Source organism: Kogia breviceps, chromosome 12 (assembly GCF_026419965.1).
Source record: "Kogia breviceps isolate mKogBre1 chromosome 12, mKogBre1 haplotype 1, whole genome shotgun sequence".
NCBI lineage: Eukaryota > Metazoa > Chordata > Mammalia > Artiodactyla > Physeteridae > Kogia > Kogia breviceps.
This window is the reverse complement of record NC_081321.1, coordinates 31312669-31340018: the sequence shown is the minus strand read 5'-3', so window position 1 is coordinate 31340018 and position 27350 is coordinate 31312669. Positions and strand designations below refer to the sequence as shown.

Genomic DNA, 27350 nt, shown 5'->3' with positions numbered 1-27350 from the left:
ATTTTTTCCAAAGAAGACATAAAGATGGCCAACAGGCACATGAAAAGATGTCAACATTACTAATTATTAGAGAAATTCAAGTCAAAACCACAGTGAGGTATCACTGTGGAACCAGAAGGCTATCATCAAAATGTCTACAAATAATAAATTGTGGAGATGATGCTGAAAAAAATGGAACCCCTCATGCACTGTTAGTGGGGATGTAAATTGTTATAGCCACTATGGAGAACAGTATGGAGGTTCCTTAAAAACCTAAAAATAGAGTTACAACATGGTCCTGTTGGCATGGCATACATTGGAGAAAACTATAATTCTAAAGGGTAGATGCACTCCAATGTTCATAGCAGCACTATCTACAATAGCCAGTACATGGAAACAACCCAAGTGCCCATCAACAGATGATTGGTTTAAGAAGAAGTGATAAATGGATATATAGGTATACACACACAAATATGCACACACATATATGTAGTTGAATATTACTCAGCCATAAAAAAGACTGGAATATTGCCATCTGCAGGAACGTGGATGCACTTAACAAATATCATACTAAGTGTAGTAGTTAGAGAAAACAAATAGTATATGATTATCACATATGTGGGATATAAAGAATAATACAAATGAATCTATGTGTAGAAAAGAAAAAGTGACTCACAGACATAGAAAACAAACTTATGGTTATCAAAGAGGAAGGGGAGGGAGGCAGATAAATTAGCAGTATGGGGTTAACAGATATTAAACTACTATACTTAAAATAGATAAGCAGTAGTGATTTACTGCGTAGCATAGGGAACTATATTGAATTTCTTGTGATAATGTATAATGGTAAATAATCTGAAAAAAATATATATAACAATCACTTTGCTGTACACCCGAAACTTACACTATATTGTAAATCAACTATAATTCTCTAAAAACATATTCATTCTTCCAGTCCATGAGCACAGACTATCTTTCCATTTATTTGCATCATCTTCATTTTATTTCATCAGTGTTTTATATTTATCAGTGTAGAGCTCTTTCACCTCCCAGGTTAAATTTATTGTTAGGTATTTTATTCTTTTTGATGCAATTTTAAATGAGATTGTTTTCTTAATGTCTTTCTGATAATTCATTATTAGTCTGTAGAAATGCAACAGATTTCTGTATATTGATTTTGTATCCTGCAGTTTTACTGAATTCATTTATTAGTTCACAGTTTTCTTGGTGGAGTCTTTAAGGATTTTCTATATATTGTACTGTGTCATTTACAAATAGTGACTGCTTTACTTGTTCCTTTCCAATTTGGATGCCTTTTATTTTTTATTTTATTTTTAGTTTTTTACTTCTTTTGCCTAATTGCTGTGGCTAGGAATTCCAATACTATTTTGAATGAAAGTGGAGAGAGGGAGCATCCTTGTCTTGTTCCTGATCTTAGATTTTTTTTTTTTTTTTTTATTGCTGTGCTGTGCAGCTTGTGGGATCTCAGTTCCCCAACCAGGGATTGAACCCAGGCCACAGCAGTGAAAGCCTGGAATCCTAACCAATAGACCACCCAGGAACTCCCCCTGATCTTAGATTAGTAGCTGTCAGCTTTTTATTATTGAGTATGTATTTTGTGGGCTTGTCATATATGGTCTTTATTATGTTGAGGTACGTTTCCTGTATATTCAGTTTGGAGGGAATTTTTATCATTAATGGCTCTTGAATTTTATTAAAAGCTTTCTGCATGTATTGAGATGATTATATGATTTGTATCCTTCATTTTGTTAATATGGTGTATCATGTTGTTGATTTGTAGATATTGAACCATCCTTGCATCCCTGGGATAAATCCCAGTTGATCATGATGTGTGATCCTTTTTTTAGATATATAAATTTATTTATTTATTTTTATTCATTTATTTTTGGCTGCATTGGGTCTTCGTTGCTATGCGCGGGCTTTCTCTAGTTGTGACGAGCAGGGGATGCTCTTTGTTGCAGTGCATGGGTTTCTCATTGCAGTGGCTTCTCTTGTGCAGAGCATGGGCTCTAGGCGTGCAGGCTTCAGTAGTGTGACATGCAGGCGTCAGTAGTTGTGGCTCACGGACTCCAGAGCACAGGCTCAGAAGTTGTGGCACACGGGCTTAGTTGCTCCATGGCATGTGGGATTTTCCTAAACCAGGGCTCAAACCCATGTCCCCTGCATTGGCAGGTGGATTCTTAACCCCTGTGCCACCAGGGAAGTCCCTGATCCTTTTAATGTATTGTTGAATTTGGCTTGCTAATGTTTTGTGGAGGTTTTTTGCCTCTCTGTTTTTCAGGGATATTAGCTTCTGATTTCAGTGTACATATGTATTTTACTAATACATGTTTATTGTATGTACTTACTACATATATATACTTATTATATGTATATATATTTTTGTAGTATTTTTACATTGTTTTGGTATCAGGGTAATACTGGGCTTGTAAAATGAATTTGAAGTGTTCCTTCCTCTTCTGTTTTTGTAAAAGTTTGAGGACAGGTATTAATTCTTTCATGTTTGGTAGAATTCACCAGTGAAGCCATTGGTTTTGGTCTTTGTAGGGAGTTTCAAAATTACTGATTCAATCTTATTACCAGTAATCTGTCTCTTCACATTTTCTATTTCTCCATGATCCAGTCTTAGAAGATTGTATGTTTCTAGGAATTTACCAAATTCTTCTATGTTGTACAGTTTATTGGCATATAATTTTGTGTGGTTTCTTACGATCTGTTTCTTTTTTGTGGTATCAGTTGAAAGGTTTCTTCTTTTATTTCTGATTTTATTTATTTGAATAAAAAATAAAAAAATATTTATTTTTGTCTTGCTTAGCCTAGCTAAAGGTTTGTCAATTTTGTTTATCTTTTTAATGAATCAGCTGTTGGTATCATTGATTTTTTTCTGTTGTCTTCTATTTCTGATCTCTGATCTTTGTTATTTCCTTCTGTCTACTCTCTTTGGGCTGTGTTTATTCTTTTCCTAGTTCTGTTAGGTGTAAGGCTAGGTTGTTTATTTAAAATTTTTCTTGTTTTTTTGAAGTAGGCATTTTTTACTCTGAAATTCCCTCTTAGAAATGCTTTTGCTGAATCCCATAAGTTTTGGTATGTTATATTTTTATTTTTCTTTGTTACAGGCATTTAAAAATTTTACTTTAGATTTCTTTGTTAACCCGTTGGTTGTTTAGTAGTATGTTGTTTAGTCTCTACATATTTGTGACTCTTTCATTTTCTTTTTGTATTTGATTAGTAGTTTCATACCACTTTGGTTGTAAAAGTACTTGGTATGATTTCAGTCTCCTTAAATTTAATTTTGTTTGTGGCCTTACATATGATATGTCATGGAGAATGTTTCATTTGCACTTGAGAAAAATGTGGATTTTGTTGCCTTTTTATGGAATGTTCTGTATGTATCTGTATACCTTGAACTAGGCCATGTAGTCCAAGGTATCCTTTAAGGCCAGTATAGTCTTACTGATTTTCTTTCTGGATGTAAGTGGGTTATTAAATCTCCCCAGTATTATTGTGTTACTGTCTATTACTTCCTTTAGGTGTGTGAATATTGCTTTATATATTTAGTTGCTCCTTTTTTGGGTGCATAAATATTTACAAATGTGATATTCTCTTGTTGAAATGACCACTTTATCAATATTTAATGTCTTTCTTTATCTTTTATTACAGTCTTTGTTTTAAAATCTTTTTTGTGTCATATAAGTATAGTTACCCCAGATTTCTTTTGGTTTCCATTTTCATGGAATATCTTTTACCATCCTTTCAATTCTAATCTATGTCTGTTCTTACATCTGAAGTGAATCTCTTATAGGCAGTATACATATGAATCTTGCTTTTTTTTTTTTAATCCAGTCACTCTGTGTCTTTTCATTGGAAACTGTAGTCCATTTCCATTTAAAGTAATTATTGATAAGTGTACTTATTTCCATTTTCTAAATTGTTTTGGCTGTTTTGTACTTCCTGTTTCTTTTTTCTTCTTTTATTCTCTTTCTTTGTGGTTTGATGACTTTCCTTAGGGGGATGCTTAGATTCCTTTCTCATTATCTTTTGTGTATCAACTATAGGTTTTTGCTTGGTGGTTACCATGAGCCTTACATATAACAATTTATATTTAGAACAGTCTATTTTTTTTTTTTTTTTGGTGGTACGTGGGCCTCTCACTGTTGTGGCCTCTCCCATTGCAGAGCGTAGGCTCCGGACGTGCAGGCTCAGTGGCCATGGCTCACGGGCCCAGCTGCTCCGCGGCATGTGGGATCTTCCTGGGCTGGGGCACGAACCCGTGTCCCCTGCATTGGCAGACAGACTCAACCACTGCACCACCAGGGAAGCCCTAGAACAGTCTATTTTATGTGGATGACAACTTAACTTTTAATGCATTCTAAAGCTCTACATTTTTACTGTCCCTCACACATTTTATTTTTGATGTCACATTTTCTCTATATTTTGTGTCCCTTACTAATTATTGTAGTTACAGTTATTTTACTACTTTTGTTTTTTAACCTTTATATTTGTTTCATAGGTGACATATATGCTACCTTTACTGTATAGTTACCTTTACTAGTGAGACTCATACTTTCATGTTTCTTGTTACTAATTAGCACCCTTTCTTTTCAGCTTAAGAAGGTCTTTTTAACATTTCTTGTAAGGCCAATTTCGTGGTGATGAACTTTTTTTAGCTTTTGCTTATCTGGAAAACTATCTCTCCTTCAATTATGAATGATAACTTTGGCAGTTTGAGAATTCTTGTTTGGAAGTTTTTCTCTTTCATCACTTTGGATATATCATGCCACTCCCTTCTGCTCTGCAAAGTTTCTGCTGAAAAATCTGCTGATAGTCTTATGGAGTTTCTCTTACATGTAACAAGCTGTTTTTCTCTTGCTGCTTTTAAGATTCTCTCCTTGTCTTTAACTTTTAACATTTTTAATTATAACATGCTGTGTTTTGTGTCTCTTGGTTCATCTTATTTGGTAGTCTCTGAGCTTTCTGAATCCGGTTGTCTATTTTTTTTGTGAAGTTAGGGAAGTTTTCAGGCATTATTTGTTCAATGAAGTTTTTTGCTCCTTTCTCTCCTCTCCTTCTGGGACTCCTATAATGTGAATGTTAGTTCACTTGATGTTGTCTTGTAAGTCCCTGAATTTCATTAAAAAAAATTCTTTCCCCATTTTTCTGCTCTGTCTGGGTGAGTTCCATTGCTTTATCTTCCAACTCACTGATTCATTCTTCTACTTCATCCAGTCTGCTATTGAACCCATCTAGTGTATTTTTCAGTTCAGCTATTGTTTTCCTCATCTCTGTTAGTTCTGCTTGGTACTTTCTGATGTTTTCTGTCTTTGTTGAAATTCTCACTGTGTTCATGCATGTTTTTGCAAGTTAGGTGAGCAATTTTGTGACAATTACTTTTTGACTCTTTCACAGGTCAATTACTTATCTCCCTTTCATTAAGGTTTTTTTTTTTTTTTAAATGAGGTTTTATGTTATTCTCTCTGTGGAAACATATTACTCAGTTTCTTTCTTTTCTTTTTTCTTTCTTTCTTTTTTTTTTGATTCACTCTCTGTGTTTGTTTCTGTCTATTAAATGAAGCAACTACCTCTCTCAGTCTTGAATACAGTATTTGTCCTGTATAGGAGATGAACCTTATTTATCATTCAGCCCTGCTGTAGCTCTTGGTTGTTTTTCAAACCCTTGTGATTGTCCAAGCAGCTTATTTTATTTTTAGTAGCTCCTTGTAATTGAGAGTGTGCCAAGACCAGTCAGTGTCCCAAAGGGGAAGATCTCAATCAGCATCTGGAGGCAGATGCTCAGGCCATGGCTTTTAAAGAGTGCAAATATATAGTCACGTGGGTCTGCAAGTTTAAGTTCTGAGGGCTCTCTGCGGGTGATCTGGCAGTGTCACCTGGGTAGCAGTCATGAAAATCAGGGCTTCAGACAAGTGTACTAGCTCCTTTCTGGGAGATATTGATGAGCTTAGTGAGGCAGAGGTGGAGTACAAAAATGTTGTTCCCCGTTCTACTCATACCTCCATAGCTCCTAGCTGTGTGGCAAGGCTGGAGCCTGCCCCTATGGCTGAATCTCCATGACTAGCAAGGAGGCTTCTTTCACAGAAAGACTAGGGGTGTGTTTTAGTCTGCTACCTCTGTTGTGCTCTGGGGGTGGTAGCCTGCCAAGTACTGTCTTTCTGATTGTTTCAGTTCTGTGGGACCTAGGAACATAAGCCCTCCTGGCCACTAGAACCAGGTGATCAAGGAGTATCTCGTAGGTGGCAGCCATAAAAACCAAGGTACCAGTCATAAAAACAGGGGAACCAGATATGTATAAGAGCTCCCCTTGGAGAGATTCTGGTGCTCTGGAGTGCTGCAGAGGGAGAATGTGAAGTTAGTAACCTCCCTCCAAGGTCTCAGGAAAGGTTTACAGTCACACCTTAGATGTGTGTTTAATTAGAAGCCTACCCCTCATGTTGCTGCTGTGGCAGCGGTAATAGTCCTCTTTCACAGAAAGATGAGCTCTTGAGTCTGTTGCCTCTTCCTGTGCCCTGGGGGTGGTAGCTATTTAAGAACTCTTTCTATGTTGGCTACAGTCCTGTGGGACCTGCAAGCTAAGCCCCACTGGCCACCAGAGCCAGGTGTCATAGATGTGTTTGTTCCCTGGCTGCAGCCACAAAAATCAGGGTGTCAGACAAGTGCATAAGCTCCTTTCTGTAAGATGCTGATAAGCTGGAGTGAGAGGGAGGGAGAGTGCAAAAGATTGCATTCACCAGCCTTTGTTCACTGACAGCCCCTCTGTAGGCCCTATAAGTGTGCCAAACCAGAAATCATCCCCTCAGGCCAAAGCTCCTGGACAGGCAGATAGGCTTATTTCTGAGAAAGATTAGGGTGTGTTTTAGCCTGCTATCTGTGCAGGGCTCTGAGAGTGGCAGTCTGCCAAGAACTGTCTCTCCAATTGTTACAATCCCAAGGGACCGAGGGACAAAAGCGCACTGGCCTCCAGAGCCAGAAGCTTCAGGAAATCAAGGGGCATCCCCTGGGTGGCAGCTGCAAAAAACAGGTCATGGGTGAAAACAGGCTCCAGATATGTGTAGAAGTTTCCCTCTGGGAAATACTGGAGCTCTGGAGCATGGCAGAGGGGCAATACAAAGATGGCACCTGCTGAGAAAAGGAAAACAGTGGAAAATAAAAGAAACAAAAGAAAAAGAAAAAGATGGGCAGGACGATGGTGCCCACCAGCCCACGTATCCATAGAGTATCCCAGGAGGCCCCTGGCCCTCAGACCAACACTTTATTTAAATAAAGTCGAAAATGAGTCTCTTTCGTATAAAGTCTGGCCACTTTTCAAAGGGTCACTTCTCCACGGGGACCTGGGTGGATGCATCTGTGCACTGGCCCTTTAGGAGCCATTCCTCAGTTCATCCCAGCCTCGCTGGTCTCGTGGGTGTGAGTCCTACTGGTCTTCAAAGCTAGATGTTTGGGGGGCTCATCTCTCAGGTGCCCATCTTAAAAGTTGGGGTGCTGGATGTTGTTTGCCTCTCAATTTGCCTGATGTGAAGCGGTTGCTTTGCCGGTGTTTAGGTTTTTTTTCAGAGGCAATTGTTCCATAAATAGCTGTCGATTTAGTGTGTCTGTGAGAAGAGGTGAGTTCAGAGTCTTCTTAGGTTGCCATCTTGAACTGCGACTTCTGCTTTCCATTCCTGGAGAACATCTCAAATTGATGTTGCACACTGGTTCAGGTTTCACACATATTTATCTCTATTATTTACTGCCTCCAATACGGTGTTTACTTCTGTAATTATTTATATATTCTGCTCTTAAATTTTTAGCATTCTTGCAACCCTTCTGCCCTACCCACTTCCCTGTTTAATTCTCTTCTGTTGTCTTTTTACTTAAACCGATTCCCTCCTCCTGGCTCTCTTCCTGCATTTTAGGTAAGGCCCAGCCCCATATTGAAGAACAGCTTCAACATTTGTTGAAGGATGTGTTCATTTATTATTTTGTGACTTCAATATTTTCTTTAATAGTTCCTTCTATTTTACTCCTCAACCCTTTATATCTGTTGGATGAATATCTCTATAAGTAACTTCTAGCCCTGAGCTTATCTTAACTCTGTATGTATTTCTTAAGTATTTTATCTGTTCCTACAGCGATTCACAGACTTTTGGCTCCAGTTTAGGTCCACATTGTTGTTGCCCTTAGAACATTTACCTCTAGATGTCACTTAGAGCTAAATATGACATAGCACCACTTACGTGCTGTCTGCTAAATTCACTGCCTTGATGAAAAGGTATTGATATCTTATTAGCCTTTATGCATTCCATTTGTCAGGTGTAAAAGCATACTGCTTCTGCTTTTGTAACATTTCATACAGCTGTCTTTCTCTTATAACCTCGAAACTCTATTGTAAGAAATTTCTTACATATCTAGTAATTTCTATATTTGCTATCTCTCCTCATAAAGAAATGTTTTCCTTCTCTGTTATTTTCCTTCCTTGGTTGCGTCTGTTTGTTCCAGGAACACTTCTTTTTTCACCTTATCTGAATGCTGGAGTGTTATACTGTTACTTAAAATGATTTTGTACTATAAGGGTGCTAAACCAGTATCGAGAGTGTTGTATATGGCTATGTAGGGATGTGTTTTGTTTGGCTGTTTTCATTGGCCTATAGTGTATTGTACCTTAGTTGTTATGTAAGCAGCTTTATACCTTATATCTTATGCTCAGTCAACTTCTATATTTATGGTACCTGCCTAGCTTATGTAAGAAGTTTGAAACTCCTTAATGGAAAAAAAAAAGAATGAAAATATTTGCAGTATAATGAGTTAAAGTTACCTTTAAAGACTTATGGAAAAAACACTGCAAGTTATAACCAAATTTTAATAGTGGTTATCTACGGGTGGTGTGCTTAAAGGGGATTTTTAATTACCTTACTTCTTACTTGTAGTTTCCAAATTTTCCCTAATAAATAATATATTTAGTATAAAACCAATCTATTAAGACTGACTTAAAAGAATATGGTTTTGTGTATGCATCCCATAGTACTGAGCGACAACCATTAAGCCCAGGTCTGTGCTTGACACGTAGACCAATTATAGTTCAGAAGATACATGAGATATGAACATTCCATTATGGGGCTTGTAGTCCTGCTTTGAGAAACAATGGATACAGGCTCTACTGAGATGTTACCAGTAAAAAAGGACATTGGCAGATCAAGAGAATATTCTCACGTAATAGAAAAGGAAGAGGCCATTTAGGTTGTGAGAGAGTTTACTGAGTTGAAATGATGGTGATATGTTTGTAATGCCTTTTTAGGAGGTTTTTAATGCTGTAGAACATGAACTCTGCTAGTTATCCCCATAGATAGAATCTTTCTCATAACCTGGCTCTTCTGTTACAGGCACTTGGTGTTGTATATATTTTCATCACTTTGGGGCTTACTGCTCTTTGAAGTTGCCCAGCAGTTTTTATGTGCTTAAGCCTTATTTTTCAGAAAAGAAACAAAAACAAAAACTGGATTCTAAGGTGTAAATAATCTGGTAAATGTAGATACTTGATTATTTAGAAGAATGCAGACATACCAGTCCTGGGCAGTACCGCCAAACTGAAACAACTACAGTGAGGGATACTGTTTGTTTGGATAGATTATTTTTATTAAGATTTTTTTCTTTAGAGATCATAGAGCAATAATTTACAAAATGAAATTAGGACCCCATAATCATTCTTGTTCAAGAAGCATTATTATTAAAAGGTAGCTTCATGTGCTTCTAAGAAGCTAATTAGTTGCTGCCTGGCTTATCATGCTGAGGGGCTGCTGTGATTCATGGGAATTTACCCATCACAACAGGATTTTCTAATGCTATTTGGTTATGAAATTATTTATACTTCTGACTCAGGGCTTTAAAAGGGCTTCCAGAAGATTTTGAAAGCCAACTTTTGAGCTCAAGAGCATTTTGTGCCATTTATGGTGAATCAGCTTGGCGCCATTTATGGTGAATCCGCTTGGCAGTATGAGAATGTGTGAATTGGCTTGCGCTGTAGTACCTGAGGTACAGTTTTCTGGTGAGGCTCCTCAAGCTAAACATGATAATGAGTTTTCATTGATGTAGACCTCTTTATTTTGTTAGAAATCAAACTTGTAAAAAATATTCAGAAACAATACCAACACAGGTTTTTGTGGTTGTATTTACTCTAATAAGCTATTAGCAAGAACTTGTACCACTACATTCTTTATGTTAATTTCAATTCATGAGTTTAGTATGGATAATTAAGAATTTGTTCTTTCTTTACGAGGTATTTATTTTATTTAATTGGTGATTTGAATAGGGCAGAAATCAAAAGCTGTTTATAGAATACTCCTAAACTTTAAATATCATTAATTACATCCATTTGTGAAGCACTTAGTTCTTAATTTGCAGGATCTCATACAAGATTACTTAACTGTCCTTCATAAGAATAGTGAGCTTTGTTGTTTCCCCAAAGTGGAAAGGAGATTTTGGGGTGACACAGCCTTAATGTTGAAGGTTTTTCCAGAGTAGACATCATGTTTAGAAATCCACAGATGATGGCTTGCCAGGTTGTTTTATTGACAGCAAAGTGCGTTAACAGGGCCTGTGCTTAACATATGCTTATTGGACAAACGTGAGTAGTGAACATGGGGCCTTCTACTGCTCTTCCTGGTCATCGGCATTCTTTTATAGTTCTCCATTTTCATAAGGCAGTTTTATGAAAGGAGACTTTAAACTTGTCTAGCTTGAAATTATACAGTTAATCACATTCAGTTCTCATTTTTCTTACTAATTCATCTGAGCTCTTTAACATGACACCTGCTGGCAGTAAGTCACATAGCCGGTAGTAGGAGCAGGGAAGAGATCACTCTTCTGCCCCTCGGAGTTCATACGTGCTCACTAAGGTAATAGGGCCAAAAATAAAATGTTCCTGAGAAATTTCCAAAGGGCCACATTTGAAACAGGCACGACAGTCAGTCTTCCAGTGACACATTACAAAGATGAGGGGATGTGAGTCTATGAGATCCACTTTGATGTTAACTTGTTACGGGGCTTTCTGAAAACTTCTTATTGTCTGCCTCTGAGGCTGGGGTTCTTTACCTTTCCTAAGGGGATAGTGAATTATACCTGTCCCACCTACCTATGGAAAGGATGACCTTACATGAAATACAAAATGGTAACATAAAAAGATTGTAGAAAATAACATAGTATTCAAGGGTAAGATAGATGCTTGCTGGTCACTTCTTTTCTTTCTTCCTTCTTAAATATTGGAATTTTTCAGGACTCGGTTCTAGGCATTCTGCTCGGGTTCCATTTCTGGGAAATCTCACCCTTCCCATGGTTTCCGTTATATGTACCATCCACACAGAACCATCTTTTGAGCTCCAGGTATTTGTATAACTCCCATACTCCACTGGGCCCGGTCCAGTCTCAGTTTGGAATTGCATTTAAAGAAATACAGTCCAGCAACTAAAAGTAATTAAATAGTAGTACTACTCCTTACTTGAGTCTCAAAGAATATAATAGCATGGAGGTTATAATTCAGCAATATTTCAAAAACTCTTTTATCCACTCCCACCCCCAGTCAAACCTCAGTCAGTCCCTGTGTTATGGGCTCCCATTTTTCCATATGAAACTCCCTGCAGTCTTTTTTCATTTGAACTTCTCACAAACCAGATCTTTGGCCCCTGTTTTCTGCTCCATCCTTTTTTGCCTAGCATTATAAGAGCCCAAGAACTAGGCGGCAAACATCAGATTCTCCCTTGAGGATGAGAGAGGAAGGAAAGGTTAGTTAGTTTGGCAAAGGCTCTTATTTGGGTAGGAGAAAAGAGGAGGCTGGGAACATTTCCATGTAAATAATCTATGTTCTCAGCGTACTTGTGGAGAGTTCTACTTGTTCTCTACTTGTATATTTCACAGAGCACCTCTGACTCAGCCTGTCTAAAACCTGACCTTACTATCTTCCACACAAATTTGCTTCTCCTCCAATATCTTCATACAAAGTATCTGTCGTGCTTCTAGTTGCTTATTCCAAACATCTGAACGTCATCCTCAAATTTTTCCTCTCCTTCACAGTTCCATTCACGTTCTCTTCAGCCTCGATACTGAATACATACTTCTAGCGTCTCTCCATTCTACTCCATATTTACTGCTGCCACTGAACTCCTTGTTCCCCAGCAATCCGTTTTCCGTACTCCAACCAGAATGATCCTTTAAAAACATGAATCTGATCATGCCTTTTCCTCCTTTATACTGTTCAAAGGTTTCTGAGGACCAAGCCCTTAGTGATGGCCTCTAAGATCCTGTATACTCTGGTTGGTCCCTGCTTATGTCTCTAAAAATAGTCCCTTCCTCAACAGGATGCATTTCTTCCTGCCTCAAGGCCTTTGTTTAAGCTGGTCTGGTTGTCTAAAGTATCTTTCCCCCTCCTCACCCTCCACCCTGCCCCCCAACCTCCTCGTCCAAGGTCTCTCTGACTCCTCAGGCTGGGCCCAGTCCCTTTGATGAGACCCGTTGCTCTTGAAATCTAATGACTTGTTCCCGCACATTTTGCACAGTAGATCCTAAGCTCCACGAGGGATGGAGTGCTCTCTCCTGTAGCACTTCATCCCTCGTGGTTAGCACAGTGCCCAGCTAAGAGCAAGTATTAGTTGAACACTTGCTGATTAAAGGATACTCCTTCCATGATTTGGGCTTTGTCTGTCTCTCATCTCCATACAGATTCTGCTTCACACTCTATTTACCCCTGAGAAAATGCGATTTCATATGTTTTAAGCTCATGCTCTTCTTTGCAGAATTGTCTTCCCAGTCCTTGCTCGCTACCACCTAATCATTGTCAGCACCTCAAAATAGAAACCAATGTGTAGGTGCACTGTGTCCCTTACCATGGTATTTTGAAATTATTTGATTGCATGTTTTTGGGAGTAGGGCTGTATGTGTCTTCCTGTATAGCAGGGGCGGTGTTTTTGTTTACTTCTTATCTTGATAATCCCAGCACCTAACAAGGTCACACTGAATCAGAAAACTTGGCATGCTCATAAGTAGAGATACCGTAATGATGAAAATAACTGCATTATTGATTGATTGACATTATTGATTATTTTCTGTATGCTAGGCACAATTTTAAGTTCTTTCACGCTACTAACTCACTGAATCATCTCAACTCCTATGAAGGAGTTATTTTTATTCTTCCAATTTATAAATGAACTAGAGACCCAGAAAGGTTCAATAAGTTGTCCAGACTTAACCAGCTGGTAAGTGGCAAGGCTGGAATTTAAACCCACTGTTTCCGGAGCCTCTACCCGCTTCTGTGGGACCGTCACTGTAGTCGTAGTGCTTTCAAAATTGAGTTCTGGAATATTTGTCTGATTCAAATTCCGTTTCTACTTACCTGTGTGACCTGGGGTAAGGTCCGTCTCTGTAAAGTGGGGATAATTATACGTCCTTTATAGGGATGTTCTGACGATTAAATAAAATAATCAGTGCGTCTGTAATATCTAATAGGATGTAGGCAATTGTAACAGCATTAAGTCAGTGTGAGCACTTGGACAGATCTTTTGGGATTCTTCCCAATTCTAAATCCAGTGAGTCTTTTTATAGGTTTTTAGTCTTTTCCATTTGCCATTTACTTTTCAATGTTCTGGTATTTATTTTTAATAATCAACATTCATAAGGGACTGAGGACGTCTCTGCGTTTGCTATCAAGTAAAATCTAAGGGCTTTGTGAGAAGCGTGTGCTGCCTAAAACTACAGTGCTGATTTCCCATGCTCAAGTCCCCTGCTAGGTGGCTGAGTCAAGAGCTCTGGCTAGGGCTTCCCTGGTGGCGCAGTGGTTGAGAATCCGCCTGCCGATGCAGGAGACACGGGTTCGTGCCCTGGTCCGGGAAGATCCCACATGCCGCGGAGCAACTAAGCCCGTGAGCCATGGCCGCTGAGCCTGCGCGTCCGGAGCCTGTGCTCCGCAACGGGAGAGGCCACAACAGTGAGAGGCCCGCATACCGCAAAAAAAAAAAAAAAGAGCTCTGGCTAAAGAGAGCAACTGAATTACAGCCAGACCAAAGCAGAAAAAGAAATCTAATCAGTTACTGTTATCTGATTTTGAAAGTTTATTGAGGTGTTCTAATCATAAAGAATTAAAAAGAATATACAGTTAACAGGTCAACATTTGCAGCTAATGTTTCCTCTTTCCAAGTTAAATGAAAGTCTATTTAGAGTAGTCTGTGCTATTGAATTGATTTGCAGTCAGATGGAAACTTTTAGCAGTTTAGGTGATGATTCATTTATAACGATTATTCATAGTTTGTCTACTAACATTTGCTTATTATTTTATGCAACTCATAAAATCATATGATTTTTTTTCACCGTCACCGTATACCGACAAGCACTACAGTAGCAAATAACGTTGGTAGAAAAATAGAGTATATAGTTCTGAGACTTAATGGGCTGACTTGTGTGCAAACTCAATAAATGCTTACCAGTAGTTTTACAACAATACAGTGAATATTCCAGAAGTAGATATATGTACTATTTAAGTAAACCTTCTTGATCTGTTTATTTGTTCTATCTTTGAACAAAGCAAATAAATACATAGCAAAAAAATATTTAAAATAGATGAAATTGGAGATGATTGTGGCATCAGGAAGGAATTTAGTTCACAGAATAAATACCAGGAAGTCCAAAACACTTGGTAGAGGTGTGCCTCTCTGACTTCTACATAAGAAGGGAGATAAAAGACGGCTGTGTGATTTATAGTGCCCATAAACAAAGTCAGTTATTTTTAAAAATTTTTTTTATTTTTTAACACCTGTATTGGAGTATAATTGCTTTACAATGGTGTGTTAGTTTCTGCTTTATAACAAAGTGAATCAGTTATACATATACACATGTTCCCATATCTCTTCCCTCTTGCGTCCCCCTCCCTCCCCCCCTCCCTATCCCACCCCTCTAGGTGGTCACAAAGCACCGAGCTGATCTCCCTGTGCTGTGCGGCTGCTTCCCACTAGCTATCTATTTGACATCTGGTAGCGTATATTTGTCCATGCCACTCTCTCACTTTGTCACAGCCTACCCTTCCCCCTCCCCACATCCTCAAGTCAGTTATTGAGAAACACAACTATTGTAGCTGCTGAGACTAGAGAGGAGTTTCTCTGTTGTTGGAATGTGGTAAATGGTAAATGGTAAATGGCAACTTTTCAGCCCTTGTACAGAAAACACAGCCACAGGATTTCTTAGTGCTGATACCTTCAATAGCAGCAGTCTGTTTTTTTGGCATCGTAAAGATCAATTCATTGAAAACAATTCTACACGGGTCTGTTATGCAACCCATTGACGTTCTTGCTTAAACTGGGTATCTATTTATAGTATCTACAAATATAAAAAGATTAAATTACTTTAGATAATCCTTAATTTTTTTTCACTACGCTTTTGCTGACTGTTGATTAGATGTTAGATTTATGTTAAATAACCAGACATATCTGGAAATTGGAAGTGCCACTGGGAAGTGAGCTAGATATGGACAGGAGGGCAAAGATTTTTCTCTTAAGAAATAATTTAGGATTGGCTCAAAGTTGTATACTATAGAACTGTAGTATTTTAAATATGTGGTGAGCATCAGGATCGCCTGGAGAATTTTTGAAAGACAGGCTCATCCCCCACCTCTGTAGTTTTCTACTTAATAGATTTGGGTGGGTGAGGTGAATGCATCTTCATTTTATTTATTTTTATTTATTTATAAAACATCTTTATTGGAGTATAATTGCTTTACAATGGTGTGTTACTTTCTGCTGCATAACAAAGTGAATCAGCTATACGTATACATATACCCCCATATCTCCTCCCTTTTGCATCTCCCTCCCACCCTCCCTATCCCACCCATCTAGGTGGACACAAAGCACCCAGCTGATCTCCCTGTGCTATTCAGCTGCTTCCCACTAGCTATCTATTTTACATTTCTATATAATATAATATGTAGTGCATATATGTCCATGCCACTCTCTCGCTTTGTCCCAGCTTACCCTTCCCTCTCCCCGTGTCCTCAAGTCCATTCTCTACGTCTGTGTCTTTATTCCTTTCCTGCCCCTAGCTTCTTCAGAACGATTTTTTTTTTTTTAGATTCCATATATATGTGTTAGCATATGGCATTTGTTTTTCTCTTTCTGACTTACTTCATTCTGTATAACAGTCTCTAGGTCCATCCACCTCACTACAAATAACTCAATTTCATTTCTTTTTATGGTTGAGTAGTATTCCATTGTATATATGTGCCACATCTTCTTTATCCATTCATCTGTCGATAGACACTTAGGTTGCTTCCATGTCCTGGCTATTGTAAATAGTGCTGCAATGAACATTGTGGTACATGACTCTTTTCGAATTATGGTTTTCTCAGGGCATATGCCCAGTAGTGGGATTGCTGGGTTGTATGGGAGTTCTATTTTTAGTTTTTTAAGGAACCTCCATACTGTTCTCCATAGTGGCTGTATTAATTTACATTCCCACCAGCAGTGAAAAAAGGGTTCCCTTTTCACCACACCCTCTCCAGCATTTATTGTTTCTAGATTTTTTGATGATGGCCATTCTGACTGGTGTGAGATGAAATCTCATTGTAGTTTTGATTGGCATTTCTCTAATGATAGTGATGTTGAGCATCCTTTCATGTGTTTGTTGGCAATCTGTGTACCTTCTTTGAGAAATGTCTATTTAGGTCTTCTGCCCGTTTTTGGATTGGGTTGTCTATATTTTTGATTTTGAGCTGCATGAGCTACTTGTATATTTTGTAGATTAATCCTTTGTCAGTTGCTTTTTTGCATCTATTTTCTCCCATTCTGAGGGTTGTCTTTTGATGTTGTTTATGGTTTCCTTTGCTGTGCAAAAGCTTTTAATTTTCATTAGGTCCCGTTTGTTTATTTTTGTTTTTATTTCCATTTCTCTAGGAGGTGGATCAAAAAGGATCTTGCTGTGATTTATGTCATCGAGTGTTCTACCTATGTTTTCCTCTAAGAGTTTTATAGTGTCTGGCCTTACAGTTAGGTCTTTAATCCATTTTGAGTTTATTTTTGTGTATGGTGTTAAGGAGTGTTCTAATTTCATTCTTTTACATGTAGCTGTCCAGTGTTCTGAGCACCACTTATTGAAGAGGCTGTCTTTTCTCTATTGTATACTCTTGCTTCCTTTCTCAAAGATAAGGTGACCATATGTGTGGGGGTTTATCTCTGGGCTTTCTATCTTGTTCCATTTATCTATATTTCTGTTTTGTGCCCATACTATACTGTCTTGATTATTGTAGCTTTGTAGTATAGTCTGAAGTCAGGGAGCCTGATTCCTCCAGCTCCATTTTTCTTTCTCAAGATTGCTTTGGCCATTTGGTGTCTTTTGTGTTTCCATACAAATTGTGAAATTTTTTGTTCTAGTTCTGTGAAAAGTGCCATTGGTAGTTTAATAGGGATTGCATCGAATCTGTAGCATCTTCTTTTTTAAAAAAAGCCACACAAGTGATTCTAGTGATCAGTGAAGTTTGAGAATTGCTACCATAGATTATGCTGTATTAATTTTATATTGAAAAAAGTTTAAAGCAGATATAACCAAATACACATTATCCCCATAACCATCTATTTTATGGTTAAGATCATCTGTTTTTCAAGACTGTAAATTCCCAAAGTACTATCCATTGTAAGCTGTTTCTGAAATGTACATCTAGCCTGTTGAGTAAGGTGATTTAAGGTATAGACATCTAATTAGTAAACCAATTAAGAGTTTTGGTGTGTCTACTGGAAATGATGACTTTGAATAGTGAATATGTATTTGGGGATAATTTTTTATTCTCACCATTGTCTGATTCCATTTCCATATGGACCAACAATATTTCAATAATTATATTCTATCTACAGAGCATTTTCCTATTTTTAGTCTTTAAAAAGTTATAAAGCATACTGACATGCATTCTAAAGTTATCTGAGATCTCTAGGGGTACTTTCATTCGTAGGCTTCCAAGTGATAATATGAAAAGTGATAGAGATTGGTATCTCACATCTTACCTCCAGTAGTCACTACTTATAAACAGAATCTTTAAATATGTGGTAAACCTTTGTTTAAAGTAGAAAACTAAGCCCGTATATGTGTGTGTATGTCTTAATCTATCTTAATATCTATGACAACAGAAATCTTGAATAAATGTCTAATGTTTACTTTTTATTGTTCCTTTATAGGCATTGCTTCTATGACAGTGCCAGTGTACATCGCTGAGGTCTCACCCCCCAATTTAAGAGGTCGATTAGTCACCATTAATACCCTCTTCATCACGGGAGGGCAGTTCTTTGCAAGTGTTGTTGATGGAGCCTTCAGTTATCTCCAGAAAGATGGATGGAGGTCTGTAAATAGTTCTTACATTTAATTTTCAAATAAATTATGCTTATTTAGGAGATGGAAGAAAAATTGAGAACTGATAGAAAAAATATAAGGTATTTTGGATCATTATAGCTAATTTATGATGGCATTCAGCAAAATTGAAAGTGGACAAGAAGCTGATATTTATTTTAATGATAGACAAGGAACTTACCATTAAGAGTTGATATTTATAGTGTGTTTTAGCATTTAGGTGATATTGCTCACACTGTGTGTAATATTTTGCAATATTTGTTTAAAAATGAGTGCAGCAATAAATATGCATGGGGTTTTTGAATTTTATCAGTGATTGACAAGCTGTTTATGAACTGCAGATATAACTAACATCCTTTTGGGATTTAGGTAGCTACATTCTAATCTGAATGAAAGTAAACTCAGTCTTTAAAGGTACAGGTTTAGTTATATAAAAAGATGTCATGTATGTAAAACTTAAAATACACAAATTATTTATGATCATTATTTGCCTTACTTTGAATCAAAATGAGATGAGAAAAATGTTTTAAAAACTGCTTTAAAATATTTTCAAACCTAATATTGTAAAACAAACTGATCTTATGTTAAAGCTTAAAGATATTATGGGCTCTGGATTTTGATATACTTCATGGTATTCAGAACAACAGATTCATGTAACCCTTCCAGGGTTTTAAATTTTAGTAAAATTTCCCTATACTCTGTATAGGTGCTGGAGGAAATATTCCACAAGACAGACTCTGGTGTGTTAGCATGGTGCTTAAAGTATTGAAGTTAATTCTTAACAGCTGAAGAAAAAGGGTTTGCTGCTATGTGGATGTAGGGAATTAAACTTATATATGTAAGTAGCATAATAAATCGAAGCTATTGAAGACTTAGGCTGATGAAGTTTTGTTAAAAGTCATGTGAGAAAACTCAGTGAAGGCAGTTAGGGTGTATGTTTGTCAGGACCATTAAAGAGAGGACACATTTCTTTAAAATATTAGCTGTGTCTGCACATGTTGCTAAACCACTTTCTACCTCTGAAGGAATGAATCTCCGAAAAAGTGAGAAATTACTGAAAAATTGAAGAGGCAAGAACTTTATCTTTCTTCTCCACTCTATAGAAGAACAGAAAGAGGGAGATGATAACTTGTTACCAGCGTAAGCTGATACTTTGAGTTTTTCCTGGAAGCTCAATGGAAGTCAGTTAATCCTTCAGCCCCACATAGCTTTAAGATCTAAGTTATCTATTTACATTTTGTTAAGGAATTTTATTAATGTAACCAATATAGAAATATATATCTGCTTTAATTAAAAATCTGTTTTTAAGTGAAAACATATAAATTACATGAGTCATGTTTTTAATCCAAGTATCACAATTTATATTTATGTATTTATTTTATTAATGTTAAAAACTAAGCAATTTATTTAAACTAAAAAGAGAGTTTACCCATTTTCCCCATCCCCCACCCACCATGTTTGGAAACCCCTAGTCTGTTCTCTGTATATATGAGCGTGGGTTTTTGTTTTTGTGCTTTTTTATTTTGCTTTTTTTCCTTAGATTCCACATATAAGAAAGCTCATACAGTGTTTGTCTTTATCTGTCTTATTTCATGTAGCATAGTGCCCTCGAGGTCCATCCATGTTGTAAATGGCAAGATTTCACTCTTTTTTATGACTGAATAATATTCCATTTTGTGTGTGTGTGTGTGTGTGTGTGTGTGTGTGTGTGTGTATACACACCACATTTTCTTTATCAATTCATCCATCAATGTTGGACAATTAGGTTGTTTCCAAATCTTGACGATTGTAAATAATGCTGCAATGAACATGGGAATACAGATATACGTGTCCTTTTGAATTAGTGTTTTCATTTTCTTCAGATAAATATGCAGAAGTAGAATTGCTGGATTTTATGGTAGTTCTATTTTTAATTTTTTGAGGAACCTCCATACTGTTTTCCACAGTGGCTGCACCATTTTACAATCCCACCAACAATGCACAAGGTTCCCTTTTCTCCACATCCTCACCAACAGTTGTTATCTCTTGTCTTTTTGATGATAGCCATCCTGACAGGTGTGAGGTGATATCTCATTGTGGGTTTGATTTGCATTTTCTTGATGATTAGTGATTTTGAGCATCTTTTCATGTACCTCTTTGCCATCTGAATGTCTTCTTTGGAAAAAATGTCTATTCAGATGCTCTGCTCATTTTTTAATCAGATTGTTTGCTTTTTTGCTATTGAGTTTGTATGAAATCTTTATATATTTCGGATAGTAACCCCTTATCAAATATGTGATTTGCAAATATTTTCTCCCATTCAGTAGGTTGCCTTTTCATTTTGTTGATGGTTTCCTTTGTTGTGCAAAAGCTTTTTAGCATGATATAGTCCCACTTATTTATTTTTGCTTTTGTTGGTTTTACTTTTGTTTTCAGATTCAAAATTTATCTCTAAGACCTATCTCAAGGAGTTTACTGCCTATGTTTTCTTCTAGGAGTGTTATGATTTCAGGTCTTCTGTTCAAGTTTTTAATCCATTTTGAGTTAATTTTGTGTATGGTATAAGATTCATTCTTTTGCTTGTGGCTGTGCAGTTTTCCCAACACCACTTAAATATAGCAATTTAGGTACCTTTTCTCAGTACTGGGTTAGGAAAGAAAGAAAGATACAGTAGTGAAAATAATTTATGAATGTGGTATCCCTGTGCAGAAGTGGAGGTCTTAGGATAGGCATTAGAACACTTTTGAGAGGCAGGGTGACATAGTGATAGACAGAGCTGGATTTAAATCTGTTTTCTATGAGTAATTAGCTACAAACTTTGGACAAGTTACTTAGTTCCCCTGAGATTCACTTTTGTCATTGTAAAAAATGTGACCAGAGATGCTTATCTTGTAAGGTTATTGTGGGATCTAAATGAATTATTGTATATAAAGTACTCAGCACAGTGTTTGGCACATGGCAAATACTCAATAAATGATGAATCATGTTATTATTTACTATTCTGATGAATGCATAGAAGATGGGTGTTACCAGAGGTACATTTTAAGGGAGGTTGAAGGAAACACATTCTATGACCTCTGGTTTTGTAACCAATAAAGTTGGGGCTTGGAGGTGCTAGGGCAGAGGCCTAGAGAAAAAAAATGTTAAATACTTATATCTACCATAGAAAGTACAAGAAGGAAAAGACTAAAGAGAAAAACGATTTTCCAAATAACCATGAGATCCCAGCTGATGTTGGAGGCAGGTATTTGCAGTAAAGTGAAGTAGCACACCTGTGTGAATTTTTCCCATAATATTGGAGAACCCAGGGATGAAAAAATAAGATAAGAGGATGGAAAACAAACTTGGGGTAGTATTCAGACCAGTGCATTAACATATCAGATCACTTTGAATCCACTTAATTTTTGTACAAATACATGTTTATTTGTGTATACATGCAAATATGTCTACTTTTTTTCTTACAGGTGAATTTTCTGTGTACTATTTTCTTTTATTTTTCAGCATTCTTAGCTGTGTGTTTACCTCATCTGACTCCTGGACTCATAGGAGTGTGGTTACAAGCAAGTGAAAATTGGAGTATTACCTAAGCATCAACATTAGAATTATCAGCAATTATAACTTACTCATGATTATAACAATAGATAATTCATTTTGTGGCCATGTTTTCCAAAAGTTCTAAGGAAATGTGGTTTTAAATGTTTCATATAAAATTTCTTTCTCATACTATTTTCATGTATCATAAAGTAAAATATTCCCTACATGTCAAGAGTTTGAATATGCTAACATTTTGGGTTTTTTTTATTTGCCTTTTTGACTTTTACTGTTCTGAAACTCTACTTTAAGTTACTAACATTTGATGTCATACTATATACCTGGTGTCCCAGATTAACTAGTTCACTTTACACTGATGAACAGTTTTAGAGTCTGTTAGTGAATATCATTTGATTTTCACCAAAACCTTGAGAGGCTGGTGGAACTAGTATTATTCCCTATTTGTAGATTAAAAAAATGCTCAGAGAAGTTAAATATTTGCCTGAGACCACATGGTTATTACGTGGCGTAGATTAGAGCCAGTTCTTTTTACTTGAAATGTGACCACCTTTTTCCTCATTCTGCTTCTAAGTGTTTAAAATCTAAAATATGATTACTGATAATTTTTATGATAGTGATCAGATTAAGATATACAGAAGATGAAACTGACAGAAAAACTTCTTAGATGTTGAGGTTGTTGAAAGACTAAATCACCCTTTGTGTCAGATGGGTCAAAGCTTCTGTTCTCTTATTGTTTGGATGTCATAGAAATAAATTGTTTTTTGCTGAACTGTTGAAAGACAAGCTTTTCTAGAAAAAATTGCCAGTAGGAGATTGCCTGCTGATACTTTTGTTGCACTGTAGTGTCATAATACTGCTATAGTGGGAAGAATATCATTGGGCTCCATAAGAAAGAGGAAATAAGGATTTTGAAAATATCAGTAAAGATTAAGTTTTAAAAAATAACTGTATTGAAATATAATTCATACACCGTTCAATTCACCCATTTAAAATGTACAAATCAGGGTTTCCCTGGTGGCGCAGTGGTTGAGAGTCCGCCTGCCGATGCAGGGGACACGGGTTCGTGCCCCGGTCCGGGAGGATCCCACGTGCCGCGGAGCGGCTGGGCCCGTGAGCCGTGGCCGCTGAGCCTGCGCGTCCGGAGCCTGTGCTCCGCAAAGGGAGAGGCCACAACAGTGAGAGGCCCGCATACAGAAAAAAAAAAAAAAAAAAAAAAGTACAAATCAGTGGCTTTCAGTATGTTTGCAGAGTTGTGCAGTCATCACTACAATCAAATTTTGAGCATTTTTATTACCCCGAAAAGAAAACTTGTACCCCATAGCTGTCATCATCCAACTTCCCAGCTCCTCCCAGCTCTAGGCAACTATTAATCTACTTTTTTCCCTTATAGAGTTGCCTATGCTGGGTATTTCATGTATTAATATGTGGTCCATTGTGACTGGCTTCTTTCACTTAGCATGTTTTTAAGGTTCATCCATGTTGTAGCATGTGTCAGTACTTCATTTCTTTTTATTGGCCAGTAATGTGGATATACCACATTTTGTTTAGCCATTCATCTGTTGATGGACATTTGAGTGGTTGCCACTTTTTTGGCTGTTAAAAATAATGCTGCTCTGAACATCTGTGTACAAGTTTCAGGGTGGGCATATATTTTCAGTTCTCTTGGGTGTATACCTAGGAGTAGAATTGCTAGGTCATATGCTAACTATGTTTACCTTTGGAGGAACTGCAAGACTGCTGCACCATTTCACATTCCCATTTAGCAATGTATGAGTTCCAGTTTTTCCATATCCTAGTAAACATTGATTATCTCTCTTTTTCATTTATAGTCACCTGAGTGGGTATTGAAGTGGCATCTTGTTCTGATTTTGATTTCCATTTTCCTGATGACTAATAATTTTGAGAAAGATTTTATTTTTGTCTATTATATTATAGTGCTTATAAAGATGACAGAGTTATTTTGGTAGTTAACACTAATGACATGACGTTTTATCACTGTTTGCCCTTTTCTGTGTTAATATTTTTGAATTATGCTTATTGAACATAGTGAGATTTACTCACTACACCTCAGGCAAAGAAAGGTTTTCTTTCTTTCTTTTTTTTTTTTTTTTTTTAACATTTTTATTGGAGTATAATTGCGTCACAATATGGCACATGGTTTTCTTTTTTTAATTGCCGAGTTAAAGCCTGGCACTCTATAAACATATAGTAAAGTGAACTTTGCCACCACCATTATCGGTCTAAAACACTTATCTGGACATGCCACTGCTAAAATGCTTCCAAGACTCCCCATTTCCTGCAGGAAAAAAATCAGTCTCTTCATCATGGCTTGTAGTGCCTTTCATTATCCAATCCATGCCTGCTTTCCTAGATTTTTAAATTCATTATTACTTCCTTCCTTCTTTTATACAACATAGGTTTACGCCTATAAACTGTATACACTAGTCACATCTTGCTTTTTCATGTTTGTTTTTTTCCTTCTGCTCACTTTGCCTATAATGTCTTTCTACTCTGTCCTGCTTTACTGGTTCAGTTCTTGTTCCTCTTTTAAATCTTTTGCTTGTATATCATGTGAAACTGTCTTTGTTCCTTTGCCTTTTCATAATACTTTGTACGTGGCTTCACTTTTATACTCATCATTTTTTTGAACCAGTTGCTTATTTTGTCTATTTCTTCTAATTCACTTTGGAGCTTTTTAATGTCGTTGACCTTGTACTTATTTTTAGGTCTATGAAGGGGTCTGGAACATACTAAAGGCTTACTAAATGTTTATTGAACTTACCTGAAATTGACTGGGCTCCAGGGAAGAGACTCTTAACCAAAGTAAAAAGATATTGATTATAAACCCAAATACCAATTCATTAATTTATGCTGGGGAATAGATATCTTTGCAGGTAGCTGAAAAACTAAATTATTAATTGTAAGTATTTCTTACTGAGCATAAAAATCAGAGTAAGAAAACTGGTTTCTGAGCCTATGAAAATTTACATCTCTCAAAATAATGTACCTCTCTGGGCCCCAGGACATTCTTTGCTCTTCTCTCTTGGATAGAGCTGATTTTCAGATGAGTGTTCCTCTATTTACAATTACATAAATCATCATGTGATTTATATTAAAAAGAATGGTATATCTATAGAAGGGCTGAGTTCTTCTCCTTTATATTGACTTTTACTGATTCTCAGGTTTAATTTTTTAAAATTACAGTTATCTTATTCCACCTCACTGGACTATATACAGCTATTTGCAAAGTATACTGGGTATTTTTGCATGTTTCATCATTCCCATGATGTTCTTTTGTTTCCTTTTCCTTTTTTCAGCTGAAGAAGGAAAATTTGAGGTAATACAGGTGTTGAATGAAAAGCACAAGGTATTAGTGGTAGTTACATCTATGTTAGATATTTTTCTGGAGTATCACCAGGCTAATTCATGCACATTGTGAGACTTGTGCTGAGCTTTGAAGAATTGGCAGGATTCATGTGGACTGAGGTGAAAATGAGGACAGAGAGTAGGATGGATGAGGGCAGGATCAGGAGGCTTGAAACTGAAGTTAAGATGTACGTGGTAGATTGGAGCCAGGTTGTAGAGGTCTGTGAATTCTAGGCTGGAGGTTTTGAAATTTTATCTACAGACAAAGGGAAGCTATTAACTTTTTAAGCAGTTCATGCCATAATGGTAGCCAATGATTAACATGGCAGTGAGGTCCAGAATTTATTGGAGCTCTTGGCTCTTGGGTGGGTTCAGGGAACCTATTGTGAGAGTACTGCCAGAATATTGGTGTGAGGTACTGACGTGATAACTCTTGGAGACATCAGTTAGTATGGAAATCATTCAGTCATTCAAAAAAAAATTTTGGCACCTACTACATACTCCTGTTGTACTTGATACTAGAGACAGAAAGATCAATAAGAAATGTACCTGTCCGTAAGCAATCAAGCACCTCACAGACTAACGAAGGAGAGGCTTTTCCTCAGCGTGTTAAGTAAATAGTGTTATGGGAGCTCTCGGGGAATAAATAACTTAGCTTCACAAATGGAATGATATTTGAGCTGAGTCTTTTATGAATAAAAGAGTTCAAGGCAGAGTGAGGGAGAGGGAAACTCTAGGTGAAATATAATTTTCAAAGGCCCTATAGTGTAAAAGAGCCAGTCATGTTTGGGCAATGGCGAGAAGTTTAGAGTGGCTACTGGGAGGGCCATGATTACTATTTGGGAGTTGGAGAGTGAAGTGGGAAGGCTAGTCTTAACAGGTATGAATAGAACTTTAAATCCATTGCACTAACAGTACATTGAGTTCAGGTTTGTTTATTGACAGTCTTAGAAAAGAATTTTTTAAAAAATCAACATTACTTTAGATGAAAAAATTTATGAGCTTCTCTCCCCCATAATATTTTACCATTTAAAAACCATGCCAATAAGATGATTTTCAGAATCATATTTAAAAGAGGGTGATATTTCTAAACAAATTTATGCCAGGGAAAGTACTCTTATTATTTATGACATTGGCCATTGTAAGATAGATGGATTTGGTTAACGGGTAAATATCTTGCTACTGAAGATATTTGTAACTTTATTATTGACAGAATTAAGATACAAGATATATATATATGATGGTTTATCATAAAGGTATAGTGGACAGAAGAGATTTGAGACTTGCTTTAACAACACATGCATTGCTTTATCTAAGCACTGACGTCCTCATTAGCTAATGCTTCAGCAATTGTACAGTGTTTTTGTGAGGATCAAATGAGTTTTAGTAGCTGTGAACATACTTATAGACTCTTAAGTGTTCCTAGGTATTGTTTGCTGTTATCTCCAGAAAAATCTTAGGTTGGGTCTCTATCCTGCATAAAGCTGGCAATAAAAATTGCCCACATGTTCAATTATCTGAATTTTCCAGGTGAAAAGTTAATATAGTTTGCTAATGAGACTGATTGGTGTAAGCCTAACCTCCCCTGAAGGTAACCATTATAAGTCATGGACAAAATTAAAAAAAAACAAGTTTAAAACACTGGAGAGCTCCAGCAGCAAGAGACTAGAGGGAGATTTGATCCTTGAAGGGAACAGTTCATGGTGAGATCTATACCTATGACTTTTTCTCAGAGCAGCTCTCAATCCATGATGCTGGTCAGCGAGAACTTAAGCAGAAAACTACAGTTTTATTGGCTTGTGGTATAAGTGGCTAGAGTTTGGGATGGCCAGAGAAGCTGAAATTTGAGGGGTAAAATCCAGGAAAAGAATGACCCAGAGAGGAGGAAGCCACCAAATCTGAATATTAATTTACTACAAATGTTTTACGATCCCTGAACTGTTAATATTACAGGGGAGATTCCATGGAGCCTGCAGAAAGCAACAGTTAGAAGACAGTGAAAGATGAAACAGATTTTATTTCCTGCCCATAGGAGGAAGGACATATTTGGAATTTGAAACCTGCCAGGTTAGAAGGGCCAACAGCTTGAGCTTCCACGGAAA

At 36.9% G+C, this 27350-nt stretch overlaps 1 protein-coding gene across 1 annotated transcript in view; it reads left to right on the top strand.

Annotated features, from left to right (window-relative positions):
- Positions 1 to 27350, top strand: part of SLC2A13 (solute carrier family 2 member 13) — a 376120-nt gene that overhangs the window by 63203 nt on the left and 285567 nt on the right. The window contains exon 2 of the mRNA XM_059082261.2: positions 18183 to 18342. Within this exon, the coding sequence (XP_058938244.1) occupies positions 18183 to 18342 (160 nt within the window). The remainder of the gene's footprint in view (positions 1 to 18182; positions 18343 to 27350) is intronic.